Here is a 23,737-nt window from a genome sequence, read left to right on the forward strand (position 1 = left end):
TAGGTGGCGTTAGGTTTTTAATCATTTTTGATTTTTCACATTTAGATCTTGTGCTTACGACTGAAGCCTACGCTTTGTGCAAGACAGTAATTAACCTGATGGAGCAAAATGCTAAGAACTCATTCTCTATAACTTTAACTATTTATCCAATATCTTGAGACATTGCTTCAGTAAGTCCATATAATGTTCTTTATTTATGCTGCCATCCATATTGTGCTGTGCACCAGTCCCTCTTTCAGCAAAATCCCAACACCTCCTGCCACCCCTTTGTCTGCAGTTGATTTGGAGCGCTGAAGCTCACAAGCGTCCCCCAGTGGCCAATTGAGGCACAGTTCTCCTTTTACTGAGAATAATAACACTTTAAAACTTCTGCTGGCATTTTCACAATGCATTAAACATGTACCAAAACTCATTTATCTCTCCGTAACAAAACGGATCTCCTTCCTGGTCAGTTTAGTGATTTTTATATTCTTCCATATATTTGCATGAGCAGGTTCTTCATGCATATTGCAGCCAAAGATAGAGTGTTGCCTTTCAATCATCCACAGGCTCCAGCATTGTGAATTAACCTATCAAATCTTTACACAGTCATGACGTCATCTTCTGAGCAAATTGTTTGAAGACACCTCTAAATTTTAAGTTGTTTTTTTTTCTTTAATTTAAAAAAATATGCTTTATTATTATTAAATTCAGAAAATAACTTATTTTGCCTTTCAATTAAGGATGAACTAATAAATCACGTTCGTTCACACACAACAGTAGTTTGTGACGATTTTTATTGTATTACTGGAGGGGGTAAATATATATATATATATAAAACATCCCACAAAAATACATAAAAGAATTGTCATATTACTAAGCGAAGACACGTCCTTCTGTGGACATTTACACCATGATCAGCATCAAAACGCAGCTTTTTCTTTACAGATTAATGTGACATCATGAATTTTGATGCTATAATAAATGATGGAACAACTTCGGGGTTTATTGTGTTCAGATTAGGCAGACAGAAAGCAGATTTTTTTAAAAATTATTTATTATTATTGTTATTATTTCTCATAAGCTACAATCGAGTTGTATTACACTGAACGTCGGGAGCAAAAAATAATAATAAAAGAAGAAGTTGGAACTCCTCGTGATTGGTCGCTGGTCTGAGACTGGGCAAAAAAAAAAACCTCCAAGCCCCACCCACCTCCCAATGAGCCGCTGACGTAAAAACTGCTTCCTCCTCCTCCTCCCGTTTTTGTCCCTCCGCACCACCTCCTCCGTCAGCTAGTTCGCTGTCAGGATACATTAAGCTCATATGCCCGTAGTATTCAGCGAGCGCAGAAAATGGCCAAGGAGAATGAGGGTGGAAAAAATAAAACAGTCCCTGCTTTTGAGTGCTTTACGTAACATGGTCTCGGGTTTCTCCACCGCTAGGCAGAAGCTTAGACGGCAACAGGAAAAAGCTCCGCACCAATAAACATGTTCGGTTCAGTAGTAAGGCACATTTGCCACAAAAGACGAGGAGGGAGGAGGTTACTTTGGTCGGAGAGCACAGAGCTGAGTTACAAAAAATAAAAATAATAAAGCAAAAAACGAAACAAAAACCCCGTCTGTGCCAAACGGCTGATGGCTCTGGGGAGCGAAGCGCAGGTAAAGCAGGAGTCCAGATAAACCAGAAACAAACACGAGGTAGAAGAGCAAACTACGGCGGCGTATTAGGGCCAATTTAGACCGAGAAAAAAAGGATTAAATTTCCGAAGAAAACGCCCTTGCAGAAATTGATATTAAGCCCAAATTTCTGAGTTTTTTTCTCAGACATTTTTGGTTTTTCAAACTCAAGAAGGTTTATAGGGGTTTTTTTTCTAAATTAATTTTAGAAATCTTTTTTTCTGAAATTTTCGACATGTCAAACTGGGATATTCCTGAGAGTAATCTCAGAATTTCTGAGTTGTTTTTTTTTCTCGAAAATCTACTCCTACTTTTTGTCCCCTGTATTTGCAAAGGCGCTGATATGCAGTAGCAGCAAACCGCAAACAGTGAATATCGAGGTTGTGATTCCCTCCCTGGGTTCCCATCTCCCCCTTTCCTGGACACAAGATTGCAGTTTTAGGTAGAAACAAGTACAAAACTGTTAAAAACCCCCTCCCACCACTGGAATACAAAAAGCACAAGGCCTTAAGAGTACATAGGCTTAAATGTTCTCATTTACAATTTAAGGACATGGCAAAGATTCCTATTTTCAATCACAGTTGGGATTACATTTTTTTTCTCTAAAAAAATAAAACAGTTCATGATTTTTGCTGCTTATATGTAATGCCAGATTTCCCCAAAACACAAGCTGCCATAACAATAACTGGTAGATTTGTGTCAACAGCAGCCATTGCACCAAGAGACCAAAACAAACTAACATTATAAGTTAAACTTACACTCACACAATAAACTCGCACACCTACTGCAGTTTGAGGCCGGTTTATCAGTCATAAATAAAAAAAAAACTAACATTAGATTAACCATCCCAACAAACCCAATATTTCACCTTTTACATACCAAAGAACAATTCTTATTATTTTTGCTGCAAAAAAATAAAAAAATTTTTTAAAAATTACATCTGGATTTTGTTTTGACCCCATGATTGTAGTAAAATACTCAACAAGAAGCTGCAACTTCTTCTTTTTCCCCCAAAAAGGCTCAAGTTGGTGCAGTATATGGAAGTCCAAAAGTACCACAACTAAAATAATAAATAAATTGTTAAATAACAAGAGCGATGAATTCAGACACAAATATATTATTTGTGAAATATAATTTAAAATATTTCCAAAGTACATTTGTTTTCATAGTTTTCGTTTTTGTCATTTTACACGACAACAATTTAGGAACTCTACTACCATCGGTATGTTTAGCTGATGTGCAGGTTGACCAATCAGATCAAAGGTTTATTTGATTACCGTCACAGATTAAATTATGCATTTGATGCACTGCAAGCGTTAGCATAAATAAATTAAAAATAAGTATTAATATAATTATTCAAGTTCATTGTGTATTTTAAAAAATCACTTAGATGATGTTTCTATTTTAAATTTGATTTTCAACATGACATAAATAGACAAAAATTAAGTATTAATTTAGAATTTTTTGTAATTGTGGCACTTCTGGCATTCCATAAAAAGAAAGCGTTCAGTCCCATAACTAACAGGAAAGTCAGGCCTTTGCCCTCCTGGCTGGATGAAGCGCAGCCTCTTGAGTAACTGAAGGGACTTTAATTAATTATCAACCCAGATCTGATCTGACAGACTGAGTGACGCAGCTTTCATGGCCGCTCGGTTTCCTTCGTCCACAGCTGTCGGTTGACACACAGAGCTTCTCCACAGCAGCTCCCCGAAAGGTTACGCTTTGACTGAGTAAAGGAACACGAATATGGCATAGTCTTTGGTGCGCCTCACTGCTAAAACAATCTGTTGTCGAGGTAAAGAACTGCTGTTCTGCTTCTAAAAGCGGAACAGGAGCTTTGCTACAAGAAGTTTGACTTCACGGATAGTACCACCAGCGAATCTGCTAATCTCAAATCAAAAATCTCTCCGTAAGCATTTTCCGACACCAAGGCCAAAATGTTACAATGTTTCCAGTCAAAACTGTACTGCAGAGCCTTGAACCCCCACCCCACTTGTTTCTGAACAGCACCCTACTTTGGCTAAAGAAAAAAAAGTCTACGGCATTTTCCATCGCTTAAAAAAAGAAAAAGAAAAAAGAAAACATTTTCAGATTTTCGAAAATAATTCCAGTCACGTAAAACTTGAACAATCAGCATGTGGAATTATAAAGGAGCTTCACAATCACATAAAACTGGTATTTCTGTTCAACGTTAACATACTGTGAGACTCTCATATAAGCCAAAGCCTATATGTACATAGATGTTCATACTAGAGAATCTACATCAGTAAAGGCAGATCTACTCAGTCAAATTCTACATTTGCTGCTTTATTATTTATTTTACATAATATTTAGAATTCCTAATTGCTTTTTCTGAACCATTTCAAAGAAGGTTTGCTGCAGTTTTTTTTGCATGTTCGACTAGAATAGTCAACCTGTTGTTTTTATCAGCTGTCCCACGTCTAATTACGCTGACTGAGCAAATATTTTCCATATTTGACTAAGCTAATGAAGCTATTGGTGTATTTCACTGGCGCAGATTTAGCAAATAAATTTGTAATTCAGCACATTATGTGTTTAAAAAAATATGTATATTTTAAGTCAATTCAGTCGTTTTTCTGCATCGGATCGGATCTAAACCTTAGAAATCGGTATCGATATCAGTATCGGTTGTGAAAAAAGTGGATCAGTGCATTTATAATTCATATGCAAATTATACTAAAGTTGAAATAAATATTTGTCTACTTTGAGGCACGAGCAATAAGTGCATATGTGGTCCCTCGTTAACGAGGGATGAGTGTCATTCAGCTTCCTGTCTGCAGATGTTCAGAGTGTGAATCCAAATCCAAAACCTTCACAGCCCAGATCAACCGGCTGCACCAGACGTTATTATGGAGATCAGGACTTCACCAGAATCTCCATGATGTGGTCCAGTTCATTCAGGTCCAGCAGACACGACTGGAGGCTTCCCGCCGAGGAACGCGGCTTCACGTCGTCGTCGGGCCAGAAGGACACGCTGACCGGCCACAGGGAGCCGGCCGCCCAGGCGGACGGCAGTTCCGAAGTCTCGTACATGGACGTGTCGATGTCCTCGAAGATATCGTCCAGGGCGAGGTCACTTAGGTAGCCCATGGCGCTTCCTGCATCGCTAATGGTGTGACCGACAACGTTGGGCGGGGGTTTCTGTAGGTCCGTGGGTGCTGTGTTTGTCGGTTCAGGGGACAGCGGGGGAGACAGGCTTTCCGCGTCTCCCTCAGTGCAGCCGGGGCACGTGACCGACTCGTCCTCCCTGAAGTCGTCCCTGAGGAGGCGCGCGTCGGGGCTCACGCCGCCGAGCCGCACGTCCGTCCCGTCGCTCCGCATCTCTTCCTGGATCTGCCTGAGCGTGTTGATGAGGAGCACGGAGCGCCGCAGGCTGAGCTCCACGCCGGCCTGGTAGTGCTGCAGCTTCTCCAGGCAGAGGCTGAGCACCAGCTGCCGCTGCTGCAGGTGGCCAGCGTCGGTCCTGGACCATCGGTCCTCTCTGACCTGCTCCTCTGAGTCCTCCAAAGCCGCGTCCGGCCTCTTGTCCTCTGGCGCTGCGACATCGGGGAGATGCTCGGCCTCCGGACCCTCCAGGCTACTCCACTTCCGCTTCACGCCTCGACCCAACATTGACCTGCGGCGATTCATAGAGACATCATTAGGGGCAAAGCATTCGAACAACTTGCTGTCTAGGGCTTCGCAGATAAATCAGCCTCGATTCTCTGAACTTTGGGGGATCAGCCGATACTTACATGTGAAGCTGATCTTTTCTACCTCTGTAAAGGTCTGAAAATCAACCACTGTCCTCTTTTGCTGTGAGAGAGACTGGCAGATCGACCCACCAAGTCTGCATGTTAGCAGTTAGCAATAGTCACCCCACTGTTGCCCACTCAGCAACTTTATTTCAATATTGATCATCGTTTCAGACACAAAAATCAGTAACTGCTAAAATCGGAATTGACAGGTCAGGCATTGTAAAGATCAGCGATCGGCCAGAAAAATCCCATCGGTGCACCTTTAATGCTAACACATGATCATATCTGCAGCCAGACAGCTAAACAATAATATCTCTATCTTCTCAAGGCCAAAATTCAAATTCATTTCAAATTAAAAAACACTTCATTGGTCCCAAAGGGTATGTAAATATTGTCAATACTCATATTCATTCAAAATTTCCTCAAAGAGTTATTGTAGATAAAATGGCTAAGACAGCCTGCTGTGGTTTCTGAGGTTTTCCTATGTGAAATGTTCAGTAGTTTATAACATCCTGTCAAAAAATGTGCTTCATTAGCAGTTCCTTTCGTCAGTGTTCTGCTAAAACTTGTGAAATGGACTTCAGATTTTGATCACCGCGCCTTTTAAAACAGTGTGTCTGTTTATGACACATCAAATTCATCAACAGGTGTAATATATAAAAACAAAACTTGCCTCGAATCCAACAGGCTGCTTAAGCAAATTAGCTAAACTCTTATCAATATCAACATAATCAGAGATTAACATCATAACAACAAATCACGATTTCTATCATGTGTTTTCCTTGACAAAGTAGAAAACATGAAAATTTACCTGAAGTAAACAATTCAGCTCTGTGTAATTTAACCGGCTGCTCCAGACATGCACCCACTGCACCCAGCGTGTTTTCCATCAATGTTTTTTTTTTTTTAATGCCCATTTTGAAGTGCTGCGAAATCACTTCCTCGAAATCATCAAAACAGGTTTTTGCGCTCGTAAGAGGTTGCCGACGGCTCTTGCCAAGAAGAGATAGTGCGCCAAAGGGGAGATGGAAACACAGTAGCTGAATAAGTTCTGATGTGGCAAACTGTCCCCCCCCACTGGCGGGTTTGGGCCTTACTAGAGCCATGAAACCCCAAACTCCCAGGGTTGAGGGGAGAACTCTCTCCGTTTTCCCAATTTGCGTAGCTCAATCCTGTTACTTGCAACCGTTACATCTTGTTTATTACAGCCACACGTAGAGTCAACGTCTCACAAAATGACGCTTTGCGTAGCCTGGTTGATTTGTTCCAAGCCAGGAGAAGCACACCTAATTCAACTTTTCTTTAAAAGACTGAAGTGACTGAGACTGAAGTGAAGGTTATCCTCCCTACATTAAAAACATTTAACCAAAGTTACAGTAGAATAGATTTTGGCCCATTATGGTTTGTCTTTATTTTGTTGTTTTTTTGTCTGAAAAGTCGCAAAATATAGCAACAAAGTCACTAAGTCGGCTACAGTGGGGTGACTGTTGTTAAAGCTGCAGAATGTAACTTTACTAAAAGTGTTTTTTTACATATTTTTTCAAATTGTCACTATGTTTTGACAGCATAATATAAGACACATAATCGAGCTCCTCTCCCTTCTCCCAGTGCTAACTACAGAAATAACCAATCAGAGCCAGGAGGAGCGTGTCAGCTCTGACAATCACTCATGTGTACGCGCTACCCACACCTTCCCCCTTGCTCTCTGCTGCTCTACTGTGTCTTCCTGATGGCAGAGCCTGCCGTGAATGCTCAGACGAGTTAGCATGGCCACCAGTGACGGCGGATAAACACTTTTCCTTGGACTCTAAGTTGTTTCTTCACCATTAGGTCATTGAGCAGCCTGTGTGTGAAGTTAATTGACAGCGCTAAGACCCTCCTGGCTCTGATTGGTTGTTTTTTCACTGTGCATTTCTGCAGAAGGCAGCGGCTGCTAAGGGAGGAGCTGGATTTTTTTCTTTTCTTTTCACAGATTATCAGTCTTTCTCATATTAAACTGTCAAGACAGCTTTAACAAATATGCCTGCACGCGCATGAGCAGATGTGACCTGCTGTGCAGGTCTGCCACTGGCAGAGCAAAAAGGGACGGTGACCTTTGCAGACCGGTGGATAAAATCGGTTTCACGTAGCATTGGCCAATCGTCGATCACCCAATAAATTAAGGGGATCAGGGCCGGTTTGTCGGCGCGCAGCTCGCGGACGGCTGAGCTCAAAGCATTTCCAGGTGTTAAAATGGCCCAGTCAAAGCCTGGACCTGAACCCAATTGAGAATCTTCGACAAGACTGGAAATTCGATCTGCATAGTTTCTAAATGTGCAGTTAGAATGTCAACTTTCTTCAGTTTTGTTATTATTTAAACAAAATCAACAACAAAAAACGGGTCATCTTTTTCCTTTCGTTTCATAATCACGCATCACTTCCTGTCGGTCTGTCACATAAAATCCCAACAGAAAGACCTGTGATGTGAAAAAAACAGAAATAAAGAAAAGTGCCAATGATGTGGACGTGAAGGCTCCAAACATTGAGCTCTGCATCCAGCTTACATAAGAGGCCCAACCAAACATTACAGTGAGTCTCTTGAATCGGAGGCGCTCTGACCTGCTGCTGCAGCTGCTGCAGCTGCTGCTGCAGCTTCTACTGTACATGAACAATCTGTCCCGGCGGCCGCGCCGGCCGGACGCGTCACTGCGAACATTTGAAAGATTGTGACTCACTTGTCAGACACCCTGCAGGCTGACAGACTTTACTGATCCCTCACTGATCCTCGGTTCTCCCTCAGTTCATTTTGCTTTGACAAATGACACGAAGTGACACGAAGTGATACTTTGGCGCCCCAAAGATTCACGTTTCTGTGGGCTGATTTGATTAATAATAATGATGATAATGATAACAATAATCAAAAACAACAACAACAACACAAACAAACAAACCCGAAAGCGAAATAAAGAGAAGCCCGGGATTTGAAACACTGTTTACACGTATCAGCTGTAAATGAGTGCAGTTTGTTCTGCAGCCCGTTTCTCTGCCCAGAACGCAGTGAACACAGCTGACCCTTTCCCCACCTCAGTGAGAACACACTGGTTCCCCTTCAAATTCAAGTTAAGAAAAAGAAAAAGAAAAAAAGCAGCAAAATTTGCAAATAATTGCAGCAATATGAATCTTTAAATGTAACAACCTTACGTGCCCTTGACACTCTTCATGTGCCGCACAAATCCGTCGTGTCCTCGGCTCCTCTTCGTTCCGCCGCGGCGATTCGGCTCTACCGAGATCCGGAGTGTGAGGAATGTGCAGTCCATCCCCGGCGGCGGGGAGGGGGCGGAGCTTCGGGGAGTGGGCCGCGGGACACCGGGGCTCACGCGCCGAGATTGACTCGCTCATACGTCTGTCAAGCCTCCGCCTCCGCCACTCACGGGGCAGCGAATGTGCGGCGTCTCGTGAAGCGGGGAGGACTGCTGAGCCCTTCAGGCCCCGCTCGGAAATAATATAATTCATGTCGGGCCACACGTGTGCGGTCTCATCAGACGTTTTTTTTCTTTCTTTACGTTGTTAAATACGTTTATTTAGATCTCTAGACGTTCTATAAAACCATATTATTGTTATTGTTATTATTACGAGCTGTTTAGTATTCATTACATCTTATTCCTTCCGACGTTTTATTCTAATACTGCTACGAGCTCGACGTGTTTGTGAAAACTGACAGCACAGGGTGGTATCTTTAACAAGGTAAAACGTGCAAACAAATCATTCATTTGTGTAAGAAGAGAACTTGAAAACCTGAAGAGTTGCCATGAAGGAGAAAAAGTACAGGAGCATTACACTGGTTTTATCATCCATCCATTTCCTGAACCGCCTTATTCAGACTCCAATAACTGCTCTTCGGGTCGGAAACCCGTTTTACCGAGTGCGCAATTAAAATGATCAGTTTAAGAAACATTTGCGTCCAAAATCGGTTCACCAAGAAATTATCGCGTTGGAAATATCTAGAAGGCCAAGGATTCTGCAGTGAGCACCTGAACGCAGCATTTTAAAGAGACAGATGACTCAGAATGGAAGAGGAAGGACGTGACCGGAATAACAGGAAAAGGCACTCACCAAATAAGGCAATTCTGGTTCATCACATTTTCACCTCTGCTGTTCCCTCCTCGTTAGGTTCTCTGATCTGCCTCCTGAACATATTTTACTGTGGTAAGGAAATACAGACATTTGAAAGTCTGAACATCACAGCAGCTCTGGCATTTTGGCTTTCTTTCAGTTTGATAACATGACAGAAATGAAAACTTAAAAAGAACAACCCAAATATATCTCACTTTTATTTATGTCAGGGTCATTAAAGTCATTAAATCTTGGTTGGATTTTGTTACAAATATAAAAATGAAATAAGAAAATATACTTTTCCATCTCTGCTTATTCATATTTCCACACTTTATTCAAATGTGTGACCAGAGATGGGCAGAGTACGCAAAAAATGTACTCAAGTAAAACACTTCATTTTTACTTCATTTTTTAACACATTTTTACTCAAGTATGAGTAAAAAGGTATTTAGTAAAAAACAAAACAAAAGTCTACTTAAATAATGAGTAACTGATTCAATTATCAATCATTTCATAATTAAAAGTTACATCATCAGATGGACCAAAATATAAAATTAAGTGGAAAATTTGATGTTCTAAGGACCAAAAGGACAATAATTCATATAGGCAATACAAAATGACCAAATCAGGCACAATCATTTTTTTCCCCCAAATCAGTTTCTTCCACTATAAAACTTATGAAACTTTAACAAAAACTGCAGGTGTGTATCCGTGTTGGTTAAAACATGTTTTGTTTTTCATTCAAGGTTTAGGGTATCCAGAAATTTGACTCAAGTAAGAGCAGAGACCCTTTGTCACAAGAGACGCTGTCTGTGGCGGCTGGTTTCAGCCAACTGCACCGACACGAAAGGTAAGTGTACATAAACCGCATGTGTCCAGGATATGTGGGGTCTGCAGAGATATTAGCTGCCGTTTTCCTGATGCCGGAACAGAACAGTTAAAAATGTCTTTTTCTTTTTTTTTTATTATGCTGTAGCAGATAAAGGGAACAAAATGAGTGCAGAAAACGACCTCAAATGCTTCAAAAAAAAAAAAACCTGAAGGATTTTGGAGAATATGTAAAATACTCCAATATAAAATACTCAATGGAAGGAGTGCCACAGACTGAATCCTGGGTGATCAAAGCAAGTTTATAGTTAATGACTACTGTAATCATAACATGTCGAGTTTATGAAACCGAGCTATAAGCAAGATAACTTCAAAAAATCCCCCACCTCTGAAAAATGTGTAAAAGATTGTGATTTAACATTTATTAAAAGCACTTTTAGTTTTGCTCTGCACATTAGCAAGAACCAAGCTTTACTTAATGAGTGTTTTCATAATTATCCCTTTGTTTCAACATTCCTGATTAGGAAATGTGTTAGCTGTCTGTGAGGAGTTTTTAATTGCGTCTTGGTGCTCGTTTGGTATTTGGTTACACAAACCTTGGTGTGCAACGTCTTGTGCGGGCCGAGCCAGAAGCGGACTTTGGTTGCTTTTTTTTTTTGTTTCGGATTTTTCACTTGTTGCAGTTTGCTTTCACATTGAAAGCTGTGGAACTGAATCGCTGCACCCTGAGATGGAAAACCTTTGCCCCACTGTCAGGAGCGCCTCCTCCTCATGAACACGCAAAAGCACATCTTTCAAACTTGTCTTTTAGATGCAGTGAAGGGAAAAAAGAGCTTTTTTAAAATTTTTCTTCAAAGAATGCAGACACTGCCGTTTACTGAAGAACATGGTAAATCCCTTTCCTCTACTTTCTGAGGCGTGGAGTTAAATTTCTTAGTTTTTCGAGCTCTGCTCCCGACGTGTGCGTGGAACTGACCGCCGTAAAGATTTTTATGCTCATTTATTCTGTTACTTTTGAGCACAACTAGATGTGACGGCGTACTTTGTGTGATTTTAGGGATAATAGCAAGTGCTACCAGATATCCCAGCACTTTGTTCTGCTCCAGTTGGGGTGGTTTTCCTCACTCTGCCTTTTTCTTTTCCTTCTTTTTGTGCTGACTCATCAAGAAGCCTTTTATCCATTTCTGCACCCAGACAGCCAATCCAAGTGAACGAAGGCACATGGAATTTCATGAACAAACGTCCTTTTTCCTGTGCCGAGGGACACCGATGCAACTTCCCTCCTACGTCTTCCCGGTTTAAGAACGGTGAGGTCTTAAACCTCACCTGCACAGTGAACGTGTCAGGTCAGCCGTCTGCTCTGTTGATCCTCTGCATATCTCGTGCGGCGTGTCATAGTCTGACGTCTTGCGACGGCACGTGAGGGCAATGGTCTGGAGCTTCCTGCTCCAGTTCCTCCCAACGTCAGGAGCACATTTGGTGTTCAGGATCCAGTTCACTCAGAGTGGTTGCAATCGAATCATTTGTCTTGCAATTTCTTGAATAACAAGTTCTATCATCGTCCCAGTCGAGGCGTTGCGCCTTCGGTGGCTCAGACAAAGTATTCACACTTGAATCTTTTTTTCTACATTTTGCAACATCAAAACCTCAAATTCATAACTAGGATATGCATACTGATGAGGCAGATGATATCTTTCTGAAAACATTTTTCGTTAAGCCCACTTTTCTGTATTCAATGTGTTTTTAATTCATGGGCTGATGTGACGTTTTCATTTTGAATTTTGTTTTCTTTAGCTACAAGTGGGAAATAATCACAATAAACTGAAATACGTCATTTCAAACATCTATCTTGGTGTAATTTATGTTTCACTTGGTGATAAAGTTCCTGAATTAAATGGATTTTCCAATAATATTCTAGTAAAGCATATATATTCTGTAAAACAGTGTATTTCAAGTCGTTTTTAATGAATAAAATTCACATTTTATCACCTTCCTGAAACATTGACCCTCAAAAACAGGCGGTGACTTTTTTAAATCTTTTGCCAAAATAATTTTGGCCAAAGATATAATTTAGGCAGTTATTATAGGAAGGTGATGCTTTGTGCAGTGCCACTTTTACTCCGCTAACTAAATAAAATCCAGTCAAACCACTGGATTATTTCTCAGAAGTTCTTTAGACATTTACAGCAGGATTGGTTATTAAAATGAAACACCAAGGACAAAAGGACAAGTTTTTGAAAATCTCAAAACTCAAATTTCTGAACTTTTCTTCGAGAGAATTTCTGAAATTAATCTCAAAATTAGAGGGGAGGGGGGTTGCAGCTGCTTTCCAAATTTTCAAACTCAGAAATTTCAAGCGTTTTTGCTATAAAATTTCTGATGATTTCAAAAAATTTGAGGTGTTTTTCTGGTGGAAATTTTGCTCCTTTCATCCTCAATTATCTGAATGTGCCATAGTACCGTTTTCTGTACTTCAAGCGTTTAAGTGGGACTTTAAGGTGTAGCACAAGCGCCTGCTGTGGAGCTGCTAAGGAAAAAGTCGGGAAGCAAGCGACGCATGTCAATAGTTGCACCTTTTATTATAAAAAATATGTACAAAGATGCTACAATGTTTTTTTGATATAAAAATGCATACATTTTACAAAGATAATTACGTCTTTGAAGTTCTAGCTCCTATTCAGACTAGAGTGACATCCTTCAGGAGTGTTGTGGTAAGGTATTCAGCGTGTTGTAATACTGTATTTTAATCAATACATTTCATTTGCCTGAGTTCATGTTTTATTCACCATAAGAAGCAATTTGGGAAGAAAAAAAAAAGAAAAAAAAAAAAAAACAAAAAAACGTTTTTTATTTTTCTACAGATTTGGAGAAAGAAGTTTTTGCATAATGGAATTTAAGGACATTTGAGTAGTTATACAGTCATTATGAAACACATATGACAGAGCTGCATAGTAACTTTATTATTAACCCGGTTATTATTGTTTTTCTTTTTTTTAAAACTAATAGTCATAAAAATTACGAATAAATAGGTACTGCATTTTAAACCGGGAAAAGATTTTTTTTTCCGATAAATACAATTTCACCGGGCCTGGTGGTTGAATTGATACGTCAATATGGCATGTCTGTACCTAGATAAAATAAATACAATAAATAAACAATAAATTAGATGGGTTAACACAGAGGATTTATCATTTGTAGTAACAAATGAGGAAAAAAAAAAAAAAAAGGAAAAGAAATATGGCTTCTCGATGTAGTTTTCCCCCAGATGCTTTAGGAAAGAGAGAGAGAGAAATAAAAGCTGCTTCTTACCATTATTGGATCTGTATTAAAAGCGCAGCAGCCAAACTACTTCATTTGTCACTTGGATACTGTAAAGTGAAAAAAATAACAAAAAAAAACTCCTGAGCCACGTCTGGTTCGATGGCTGGAAGTGAGTTCCTGCTCTGCGGTGAAGCTTCAGCAGAAATGAAAGAACGGCGCGTCGACAGTCCATGGGAAGACACTGCCTCCAGTCCGGCTACATTAAAACCATTAAAAACCGCTTGGGACAGAAAATAAGAATATCAAATGATGCTCGCAAAATCCCCCCCCCCCCTCTCCCACCAACCCCCAGCAAGCCGTATAATGCAAAAAAATATATTTCTTTATACACATACGTACATTTACATATAATCCATTCATAACTGCTCAAATCTCTAGGAAAATATGCATTGATTCATAGATTTGGATTTACAATTTGTTCTGTTTCGGTGCATGTAGTGTGGCGAGTTGTTCCTTGGTCCATGTAACAATAAATAGAGCTGGACGTAAAAAAGGCAAGAGTCGGACCAGAAGGAGCTAGAACGAGACGGAAACGACAGGAAGTCAGAATGCATCGCGGTGTAGGTAATTATCTTTGCCTTCTCACAGACAGTCGCAGGTTTTGGACTTTTCGTAACCCTCTCGCTGTCTTAGCACGGCGCACAAGGGGATGTTGACGGTTGGAGAGAGTAGAAGAGAAGGGGAAAAGAAGGGGCAAATAAAAAACTCTCAAACTCTCCTAAGACCGCGGGAGGGTTTGACAGAGCGGGACGCTAACTTTGCTCCCTGGTCATGTGGGTTAATAAAAACCCAAAGTCATTCACTCCTCTACAGTGAAAGAGGACCTTCTCCATGATTACCCCACCCCTCGCTCCCCACCTTGTTCCCAAAACCTGGAAGGATCTGTAACATCACCGACACGCACGTTGTGCTGTGCATAGTCTGGGATCGCGTTCAGGAGCCCACGATGATCTCCATGATGTGGTCCAGTTCGTTGAGGTCGGACCTGCAGGTGGCGCTGGAGCTCAGCGCCGTCGGCCCGTGAGAGGACAGGCTCTCCAACAGGTCGTAAGGCCCCATTTTGGGGGTGCTCTGCATGCCCGTCAGCACCGTGTCCAGGTCGTAGTAGGACGGGTCTACGTCAGAGAACAGCTCCTCCAGCGCCGGGTCGGGCGGCGGCGCCGGGTGCTTGATCTCAAAAGTCCCGAAGACCTGCTCCCCTGTCCTGGAGTCCGCTCTCAGGTGGTGCCGCTCAGCGTCCTCGCCTTCCGACGCGCACTCCTCGCTGTCCTCCTCCTCATCCTCATCGCAGTCGCCGTCCTCCTCGTCGTCCTCCCAGCAGGGCCCCATCCCGAACGGCCCCGCCAGGTAGGTCGCCGAGGACAGCTGAGGTGAGACGGGCGACAGGGACGACATGGCGACCTCCGCCTCGGCGTCCCCGTCCATCACCACCTCCTCCGAGTGGTAGCCCTCCTCCAGCCCGGACACGGAGAAGGGTTTGGGGCTCTGGCCGGCCTGCGCTGCCGCCGCCGCCGCCGCCGCCGCCGCCGCCTCTGTCTGTCTGCACAGCACCTCGGTGGCCACCAGGCGGTCGGCGGGGCACTGGGCGGCCGCCAGGGCCTGGGTCATGATCTGCCAGGTGCCGTCCTGGGTCATCTCCTCCTGGATCTGCCGCACCGTGTTGGCAATGAGCACAGAGCGGCAGAGGTTGGGCTCCACCAGCATGTGGCAGAGCTGCAGCTTGATCAGCGACATGTCGAGCAGCGACTGCCGCTGCAGGCTGTAGGACGACGACAGCGTCCGGGCCGCAGCGGGGGACGGGGCCGGTGCGGCCGAGGGGCCCTGATCACCGCCGCCGCCACACACCGCCTCCTCTCCGGAGTCGGAGAACTTGCGCTTGGTGCCCTTCGGGAACATGATGTCTCTCTGCTGCAGGCAGGGAGGGAAGAAAACGCAGAGTGAGAACTACTGACAGGAACTCATTACGAACAAATTCACAACCATAAAAGTGTTTCAGAGTTGCACTGGCTAATTTAAGTGAGGAGAAAACTGTGCTTTGAATAAAGAAATAGTCACACCGCTTGAACTTTTTCACGCTTTATCACATTACTGTCAGAAACATCAGTGTTTTAGTGGGATTTATTGGAAGCAGAACAGAACTGAACTGAAAAGAATCTAGACACGTTTAAAAACTGTATTTGTATTAAGCACCACCAGTTAATACTTTCCCTCCAAATATAGATGCATTTTTTCTCCAACAACTTTGAACATCTAGACGACGGATGCACGATATGGACCCCAGATTCATCGTATGTTGGGTTCATGGTCATTTATTCTACAGTATCTTTATCTCTATCTGTCTATATTAACCATTTAAAATATTTGTATTGAACCAATAAATAAATCTGGGCTGATATTAACAACCAATATTTAATTCCTTTTGTTGCCATCTGTGTCTGGAGGGCGTCGCATGAAAGTGACAGTGATGCAGCAAAGGATTGTGGGGAGTTTAACTTGAGAGGTGAAGTCAGTACTGTGGTTGCTTTCGTCAAGGTGTCAAAATGGTAGGGATGTTCAAATCTAAAGTGTAAATATCAGTTATCGGGCCCAACAGCAGTATTGACATTGGATATTGATATCGGCCCAGTTTGCACATCATTGCATCCCTGACCAAGAGATCAGGGAAGTTTTTGTCATCTGTTTACAACCCATCTTAGGAAGAGAAGTAGTTCCTCTAACAAACTCTGCGGATGCACCAAGGCGGCCCTCTGGGTAAAAAGGCGGAGCTCGGTGAGAACGAGCATTCAGGTTCAAGAATTTCTCAAACATGAATGAAAGAATCAAAGCAATATATTAGGTATGTTTTGATGAGGTAATAATAATAAAACACGACGTAAAGCTCAATTTTACATAACACCGATTCTTTAAAGACTGCCAAAATCTTGAAACTGGAGAAGATTTTTATTTGGAAAGCAATACTATTTTCGTCCTGCTTTACAATTTTGCCCAACTTTGCCTGGCGCTTTCACATTTAAATCCCAATAAAATTCTTTAAAAGGAGAAAAACCCATTAAGTTCAAGGGGTGTGATTACTTTCACTAGGTACTGTAAGTGTCGTGTAATTACTCAAATTAGTGACAGATGTAATGAGGTTAGAGTGGTGTAGTAATATCTGTGTGGACAGAAAAAAATCTGCTTAAAGCAGTTGTGACATAAATAACTTGCACAGAAAAAAAAAACAAAGAAGAAAAAGCTGCAACTCTGAACTACAGTGATAAGTAAATGATTGCGTTTGGGATTTCCTTAAAAGTTTGCTATACCTTTCCTGTTGAGAGGCACAGGCAATAGCAATGCAGCTCGGTCCCGGCTGCAGCGCTTCAAGTACTTTTGTACGCGCGACAAGCAGCTTTTGTTCAGCACCATTTCTGCCCATTTTAGGCCAGTCTGAAGCAAGACTCCTGCTGGGCGGAACAACCACACTTTTAACAGACCGCTGAGCCACCGAAAATAGCATGGTTACCGACTAAATGCAGACGCTGCATCAAAATAAGCACAGACTACAGAGAGCTTTGTCAGTAAACACAAACAGCACTCAGGTTACAAGTATCAGTGAAATGATACTGGTTCACATGGCAACCTGCGATCAAGAAAAATGAAAAAAGGAGAAGAAAAAAAGAAAAAGAAAAGAGTATTTATCTGCTGATCAATACCTTGCGACAAATGAGTAAAAACACAGAACATGAAAAATAAAGACATTTGTAATTTATTGTATAACACACCACCATGACTCAGTGATATTTACAAGGGGAATCGGGTTTCCGGGCCTACACACGCAAAGACTTTAAAACTAGCAGAACAAGATATTCACTTTCTCTTCACTGAGGAGGGGGAGGAAAGAGAGAGAGAGAGAAAGAGAGAGAGAGAAAGAAAAAAATCAACTTCCTTGTTGAAATACCACTTCAACACATTTCTTTACAGGAAGAAATCAACACTGTCCAATATTAATAATAATTTTTAAAAAAGTCATCTGAACTCCTAAATGAACATGATGGACTCAAACAGAAGGCTGAGCGCTGAGCTGCATTTTAGTTTTCCAGACGGAAAAACAGTGTCCAGCTGTGTCTCCTCTGTAAAACCTGTGGGTAGGGCATTTAGGTCAATGAAGCCACTTGTGCTAATGTTCCATTCGTGAGACTTTTTTTTTTTTTTAAATAACCATTAAAAAAAAACAACACATTTCTGAGTAAAATTGCATGTATTGATACAGAAAAAGCACAGCAGTTGAACCTTTAGAAAGCAAAGTGAAACTAAAACGCTCTACAAACTGCTGCTCTCCTGGTGACGGTCACAACTCTGTGTCAAGCAGCGAGTTCTTTCTTCCTTTAAATTTTAATTATGGGATGCCACAATTCTGCTATTAAGCAAACACCTCAAATTAAAACGACAATATACAACATGGAATTAGAGCCTAATTTCTACTCACAAACTTTCACACTGATTACACCAATGAAATGGATACACACAGTATAAAAAACAATATCACTGTGTCGCACTGATCGGAGTGAGTGAGCCAAATCAGCAATATTTCAAGTTATAATTAGAGATGCACCCAGAAATTAGCTGGTGACAAGAGGACTTTATTAACTTTTCTGAAATTAATAGGTTATTTTCCAGTCAGACACTCAAAAATTCTTTTTTTCTCCCCTCCCCCAACCAAATAAGTGACCTCAACACAACCAGTTTGCACTAACAACCAGCCCCATTTCGTCCGTGTTAATCAAACTCCAGTCCGTGTGCCTAGAAAGTCTGGTTCATTTGGGAAAGTGTGAATGCGTAAAACTTTGGTCCGCCTAAAAGCTTAGGTCTCGCTTTGGTTGAAGTGAACTCTGGTGCAGTTTGAATGCTTATGTGAACGCCAAGAGGACCGGAGAGCACTCCACAACAGGAAGCATGCTATAGCATGGGGCATTCTGGGTAAACTCAGCTGAAGCAGATGTGTGAGTCTAGCGCTAATCTGACGCCACTCCATTTTTGTTTACATTTTGTGAAGAAGGAAGTTGCGCTCTGTGTCTTCTTTAGAGATTTTCATATTGGTTTCCTTCAGTGGTTCCTGGTGCAGCGCCACCTCAGGCGAGGAGGTGAACAGATTTTTCAAAAATTTGGTTCATTTGAGGCAGTAAAGAGCAGCAGCTGAAAATGTAACAAATGCTGCAGTTTCTATTCCCAACTGAACTATAGCGTGGGCACACTTACTCTAGGAAAAGGATGTCGAAATGAGTTCTTTTCAGTATTAGTGAAGCGTTCACAAAAACTAAAGAAGGAGTATAGATGTAAAAGGATTCAGAAACAATTATTTTTGTCTATCATCTGCTTTTTACACTTAGTAGTGCTAACCACAATATGGCAACACACAACATTAAGGTATGCCTGAAGAATTAGCTCAAAATCTTCGTTTTAAAATCTAATAAAATCCCATATTTACTGCAACTGCTCTCTCTCTCTCTCACACACACACACACACACACACAGTGGGATGTCACTGCTGCTGCCGATATAAATAATTAATGCTGGCACATGGCAAGAAGGTATAGTTCTTAAAAAGAACTACACAAAGCTTTAAAAAACAAAAAAAAAACAATCAGAATTCAGCCACAGCTCTGTGATTGGTGCATCTCTAGTTATAATCCATTTACATCAATGGCTCCAACATACACAGAAAGGCCTTTTGAGTCCTTCCTTCCCTAAAATGACATTTCCTGGCAATAGACAACATTAGGATACAAATCATTTAGAAAGAGACCTACAACCCAAACAGTGAGAAATTAATCATGGATGTGTTAGCAAAATACGTCAACAAGGTGTGAGAAATTAAAACAGAAATCAAAGACAGCCAGGAAGCCACGTTGCTAAAAGTGCCATGACTCTTGAAATGCACTTCAGATGGTTTGTACCACATTAAATCAGCCCCACATGTATTACTGTTAAAACTTTCGCAGGTGTCAGTTTGTATTGCTAACACTACTTTGGCAAATGACAACAGATAAATCCCTCTGACAGCTAAATTTGACTATTTGATACATTTTGAATTTTTGTCTGTATAATTCTACAATGATCCTAAGGCCAAAGCAGCTCAATAGAAATTGCTCTCTCTTTTCATAAAGGTTCCATTAATATTAAATTGGGTTGTAAAGAAAACCGTTTAAAAAAGTCTAGATTCTTAATACCAAAAGGTTTAAGTTAGCGATGAAAGCAATTTGAAGCAGATGCTAACTTAGCGCTAGTTAACCGTTAGCTAGGCACAGTAAGAGGGTGATGTCAGCCAGATGGATAACATCTTTATTATTCTCGTCTTTCACACAGCCATAAACAGAACTACTTCCTGTCTTACTTCAAAATAAGAGTCCTAACTCTCAGGGGTGAAGTTTAAGGCACTGACCTTAAAACAGGGCGGGGTTTGATAATAGCTTTGACTGAAATAGCAACTAGATTGCGCTTTGCGCTGGAATGCATTTTAATATCACAAGATGATATAGTAGAAGACGTACATATTATCCTATTTTCGTTCTACAAGAAATTCAGAAAAGTTTATTGTATTAAATTTTGTTTTCTGCGACCCCGACTCCAAGTCAAAAATGCTACAAAATGTGACCAGCCAAAACGGGTGTTTTAATCCAGATATTTTTTTTTTTTACTTTTAATTAGAGTTAAATTGTTACAGAGAAATTTAATTGTTTTCAATGTAAAATATTAAATTGAACACAAAGTATGTTTTTTTTTTCATTTAAATTCTAACTTTTATTCAAATCGGACTTTGATACACTCAGAGTCAATTTGATAGACTTGGCTAAACAAATTAACCAAGTTTGTACTACTTTTAGTACAACTCGGAATGGACTAAATTCTACAGTATTTAATTGGATCAAAAACAAAAAACTTCAATCTTGGAGCCTTCATCACATCAAACGAGGAAAAACCCTTTAAGTTTTGGAGCTGTAATGATTTACACCTCCCATTCAGCACGACTTTAATTTTCTTTCTTTTCTTTTTTTTTTTTATTAAATACTGATTTTTTAATTTATTTTTCCAAACATTGAGTTGATGTTTTTGGCTCAAATGAAAAAAAAAAAGTTTGGACGCTGGTGTCTTGGCAGCAACATTTATGGTGTCCAAAACTCTTTTATGGTATTTAAATTTGCACTTCATCAAGAGGATTTCAAAACTAATTGTGTTCAAATATATTCCACGTGCAAAGAAAAACCACGAAGCAATTGCACATATTAGTTTGTTTTTTTAATCTGTTACATTGAATAGTTTCCACTACAAATGCCTAATTTGGGTGGCTAAGATCAAGATCATTTACACGACAGTTTCATTAACATTTATGCGAGGGCCATCTTCATACAGGTCATTTATATCCAGCTGGGGTCACTCCACGCAAGATTTTAACTGTTTGACCCCAAAATGGAGACTCGTGCAGCACTCTGGCTGCATCAGGAACTTCTTTAAACAACAGCGATAGCGCTCGATTTTGACACTAGCAGCTCGGCGATGCTCGGATTTGTCGCCAGCAGTTTTATGCGGCTCTGAATGTAAACACTAAAGTGTTTAGTCGTCCAGCGCCTTTGGGGCCAAACAAAATACAGCCTCGCTTTACGTCAATGGCTCCTCGCGCGGCCCATCCCCCACCTCACTCTGAAAAACCACCACTTTCATACGCCGCCGTATCGCCGGAATAAACGAGATTTAAACACGGCGGCCAAAGTGATTTCTCATTTCCCTGCCGACTACACCTCGTTTTCTCCACGAGTAACCGAATAAAAGCCGGTGGGGACCAGCGCAGGAGCGTTTGAGGGCTGCTGGCCGTGACTGCCGCATGCTTTGTCTTTCCAGCATCAGAGCCACCGAGCGACAATGAGGCCATTTTGCGCTGGGAGCTAACAGCCGGCTAGCTAGCCTCCGGTTCTGAGCCGCGCTCACGGAGCGCTTCCCAGTTAACCGTTCGCTCTCGCAGTAAACAAATTACCTGCGCGGAGCTGTGAGGCTCTCGGCTCGCTCCGTTTCGCAAATAAACGCTCCAAAGCTGAACGCTAGGAAACGGAAAGCTAATGAGCTAAAAGCGCCCACCCACCCATCCTCCTCGGTCCTTCCTCCTTTCTGGCCGAAAACAAGAGTTTTCGCCGCGACTGGGCTGTAAAGTTCCTAAAAAATAACAGCCGCTCGCCCCAGTGCCTGCTTAAACACGCCGCTGCCGGTGGTCGGGGTCGCCGTACTCACCTCGTGTCTGTGTTATTTTACTCCCGTCTCGGTCATAGGATCGACGGCAGAGAAAGCGGAGATCAGGTTCAGATGAGATCATTCATGCCACGGCTTCAAAAACTGAAGTACCTCCGTCCTGCTGCTGCTGCTGCTGCTGCGGATCGGACGGCAGGAGGGAGAGAAAGGAGGGGGAGGGGAGCCGACAAAAGCCAGCCATATGCCTGGGATTCCTCTCTAATGATTTCTCCCTGCTTTTCCCCTCCACTGACACTTTTAACGAACAACTGAAAGCCTACGATTATATGTTTTGCGTAGGTTCAGCTCATTTGAATCCGTTTTTCACCGCGATTGAAACCACTTAACATGTAGCAAACATTGGTGAAGAACCCTGCGTATACGTGCCATGTTAAGTTACAAAATATTGTTCCACATTTTATTTAAACCTACATTTCATCATAACTATAAATACAAAGGAAGTCATTTTTAAATGAAAAGGAAAAGAACAAGATCATCCCTTTCGTTTCCATTGAAAACAGAGAAAAGTGTCCAGCATGGATTTTTCGTACCCCTATATTCTGATACCACTAAATGAATCCAGTTGCTTTCAGAAGCAATCCACCACTTTGGTCCCATGGAGCACTGTTCACCTCATCGACCTCAAGTGGAAGAAAAGCACAACATATATAGGAAAATATTGCAACACAATCAAGTGGATATATTTCCTTCAGGCGTTATAAAGACTCTCCACACATCCAATATGAATTCAAAGAAATTAATGCCTTGAAATTGGGTCTCTGTTTCTTTAAAAACTTCTATTCCTTCTGAAGCTCTGCCTTCAGGAAGTCGTCGCAACATCTCTCTATTAGTCCTTTAACTGCTTTTTAACCATTGAGAAGTAGCTAGAGGGAGGCGTTTGCTAATCGCTGCTGGCTAGTCTGAAGGAGCTGAATGAAGTACAGAGGGAGGGCTGCTCTGTGAGGCAGGCGGAGGTTTGGAAACTGTACCTCGAAGGTGTTGCCAGGTCCAACCAGCTGAATGGAGATTCAAGAATTTCTCAAACGTGCTTGAAACAAATCAAGGAAACACTCCGGTTATCTTTTATTGATGAGGAAATCTCTTTATAACGTGATGTAAAGCTCAAAAGGTCAATTTCACATAATACTACGGCTTAAAAACAAAACAAAAAACATCTGTTACAAATAGTCTGGGTTCAGCTCATTATCTCTATTGAAACATAACCTTTAAAATACAGTTTCGTAATACTTTGATCCAAAAATTATACAAATCTTTACAGTTATTAACTATTCATGTTGTGTTGAACACTTTGAGGTATGAAATAAACTTCAAAGAAGGATCTTTGAATGATTAAACATGCAGACATGTGCCTCTCACAAGTCAGAACGCAGCATTGTTAAATGACAATTTGTTTGCAACATGTTAATTCAACGGTACAAACCCACGGCCTGCAGATCAAACATCACTTCTGCTTTTCTGACGCCCAACTCGCCATTTCAGCCTGTGATGCTTTATTGGAATAGTATTGGAATTAAAAAAAAATAAATAAAAACATGACTTTGGTTATGACATGCCAAACTATTGCTTGTTTTTATTTTTGCAGGTGATTGTTGCTGGTCTGGTTGCCCTTTCTATATTTCTCCATTTTCTCACTTTCTGTAGCTTCTCACACATTCTTTTTAGGTGTATCATTGTTTTTCTTCTTTCCCTATTTTGCAATGATTCCAACTAAAGGAGTGACCTAGTGCTGATACATATGAATCAGCACGTGGGCGGGCCAATCAGATCTCAGAGGGTGGACGGGGACTCTGCCCCTGAGTCCACAGCCTGTC

General features: G+C 41.4%; 2 protein-coding genes across 6 annotated transcripts; both read right to left on the reverse strand.

The window, feature by feature from the left end:
* Positions 1-774: 774 nt before the first annotated feature.
* On the reverse strand, positions 775-8,731 carry LOC129377413 (cell division cycle-associated protein 4-like). The gene is made up of 2 exons (XM_055057328.1): positions 8,590-8,731; positions 775-5,293 (listed from the first exon to the last, which is right to left on the reverse strand). Exon 2 carries the CDS (start codon positions 5,287-5,289, stop codon positions 4,534-4,536), a length of 756 nt encoding a protein of 251 aa, XP_054913303.1. The 5' UTR covers positions 5,290-5,293; positions 8,590-8,731; the 3' UTR covers positions 775-4,533.
* Positions 8,732-12,894: 4,163 nt separating this feature from the next.
* Positions 12,895-22,086, reverse strand: cdca4 (cell division cycle associated 4). 5 transcript variants are annotated; one of them, XM_055057323.1, is made up of 3 exons: positions 21,909-22,086; positions 16,955-17,092; positions 12,895-15,560 (listed from the first exon to the last, which is right to left on the reverse strand). In XM_055057323.1, the coding sequence occupies exon 3, from the start codon at positions 15,549-15,551 to the stop codon at positions 14,589-14,591; it is 963 nt and encodes a 320-aa protein (XP_054913298.1). In that variant the 5' UTR covers positions 15,552-15,560; positions 16,955-17,092; positions 21,909-22,086; the 3' UTR covers positions 12,895-14,588. The 5 variants fall into 5 exon arrangements, with proteins under 5 accessions (XP_054913298.1, XP_054913297.1, XP_054913299.1 ...); XM_055057322.1 differs by having other exon boundaries at positions 12,895-15,563; XM_055057324.1 differs by lacking the exon at positions 16,955-17,092.
* Positions 22,087-23,737: the final 1,651 nt, after the last annotated feature.

Source organism: Poeciliopsis prolifica, unplaced genomic scaffold, assembly GCF_027474105.1.
Source record: "Poeciliopsis prolifica strain line A6 unplaced genomic scaffold, Auburn_PproV2 SCAFFOLD047, whole genome shotgun sequence".
In the NCBI taxonomy this organism is placed as follows: Eukaryota; Metazoa; Chordata; class Actinopteri; order Cyprinodontiformes; family Poeciliidae; genus Poeciliopsis; species Poeciliopsis prolifica.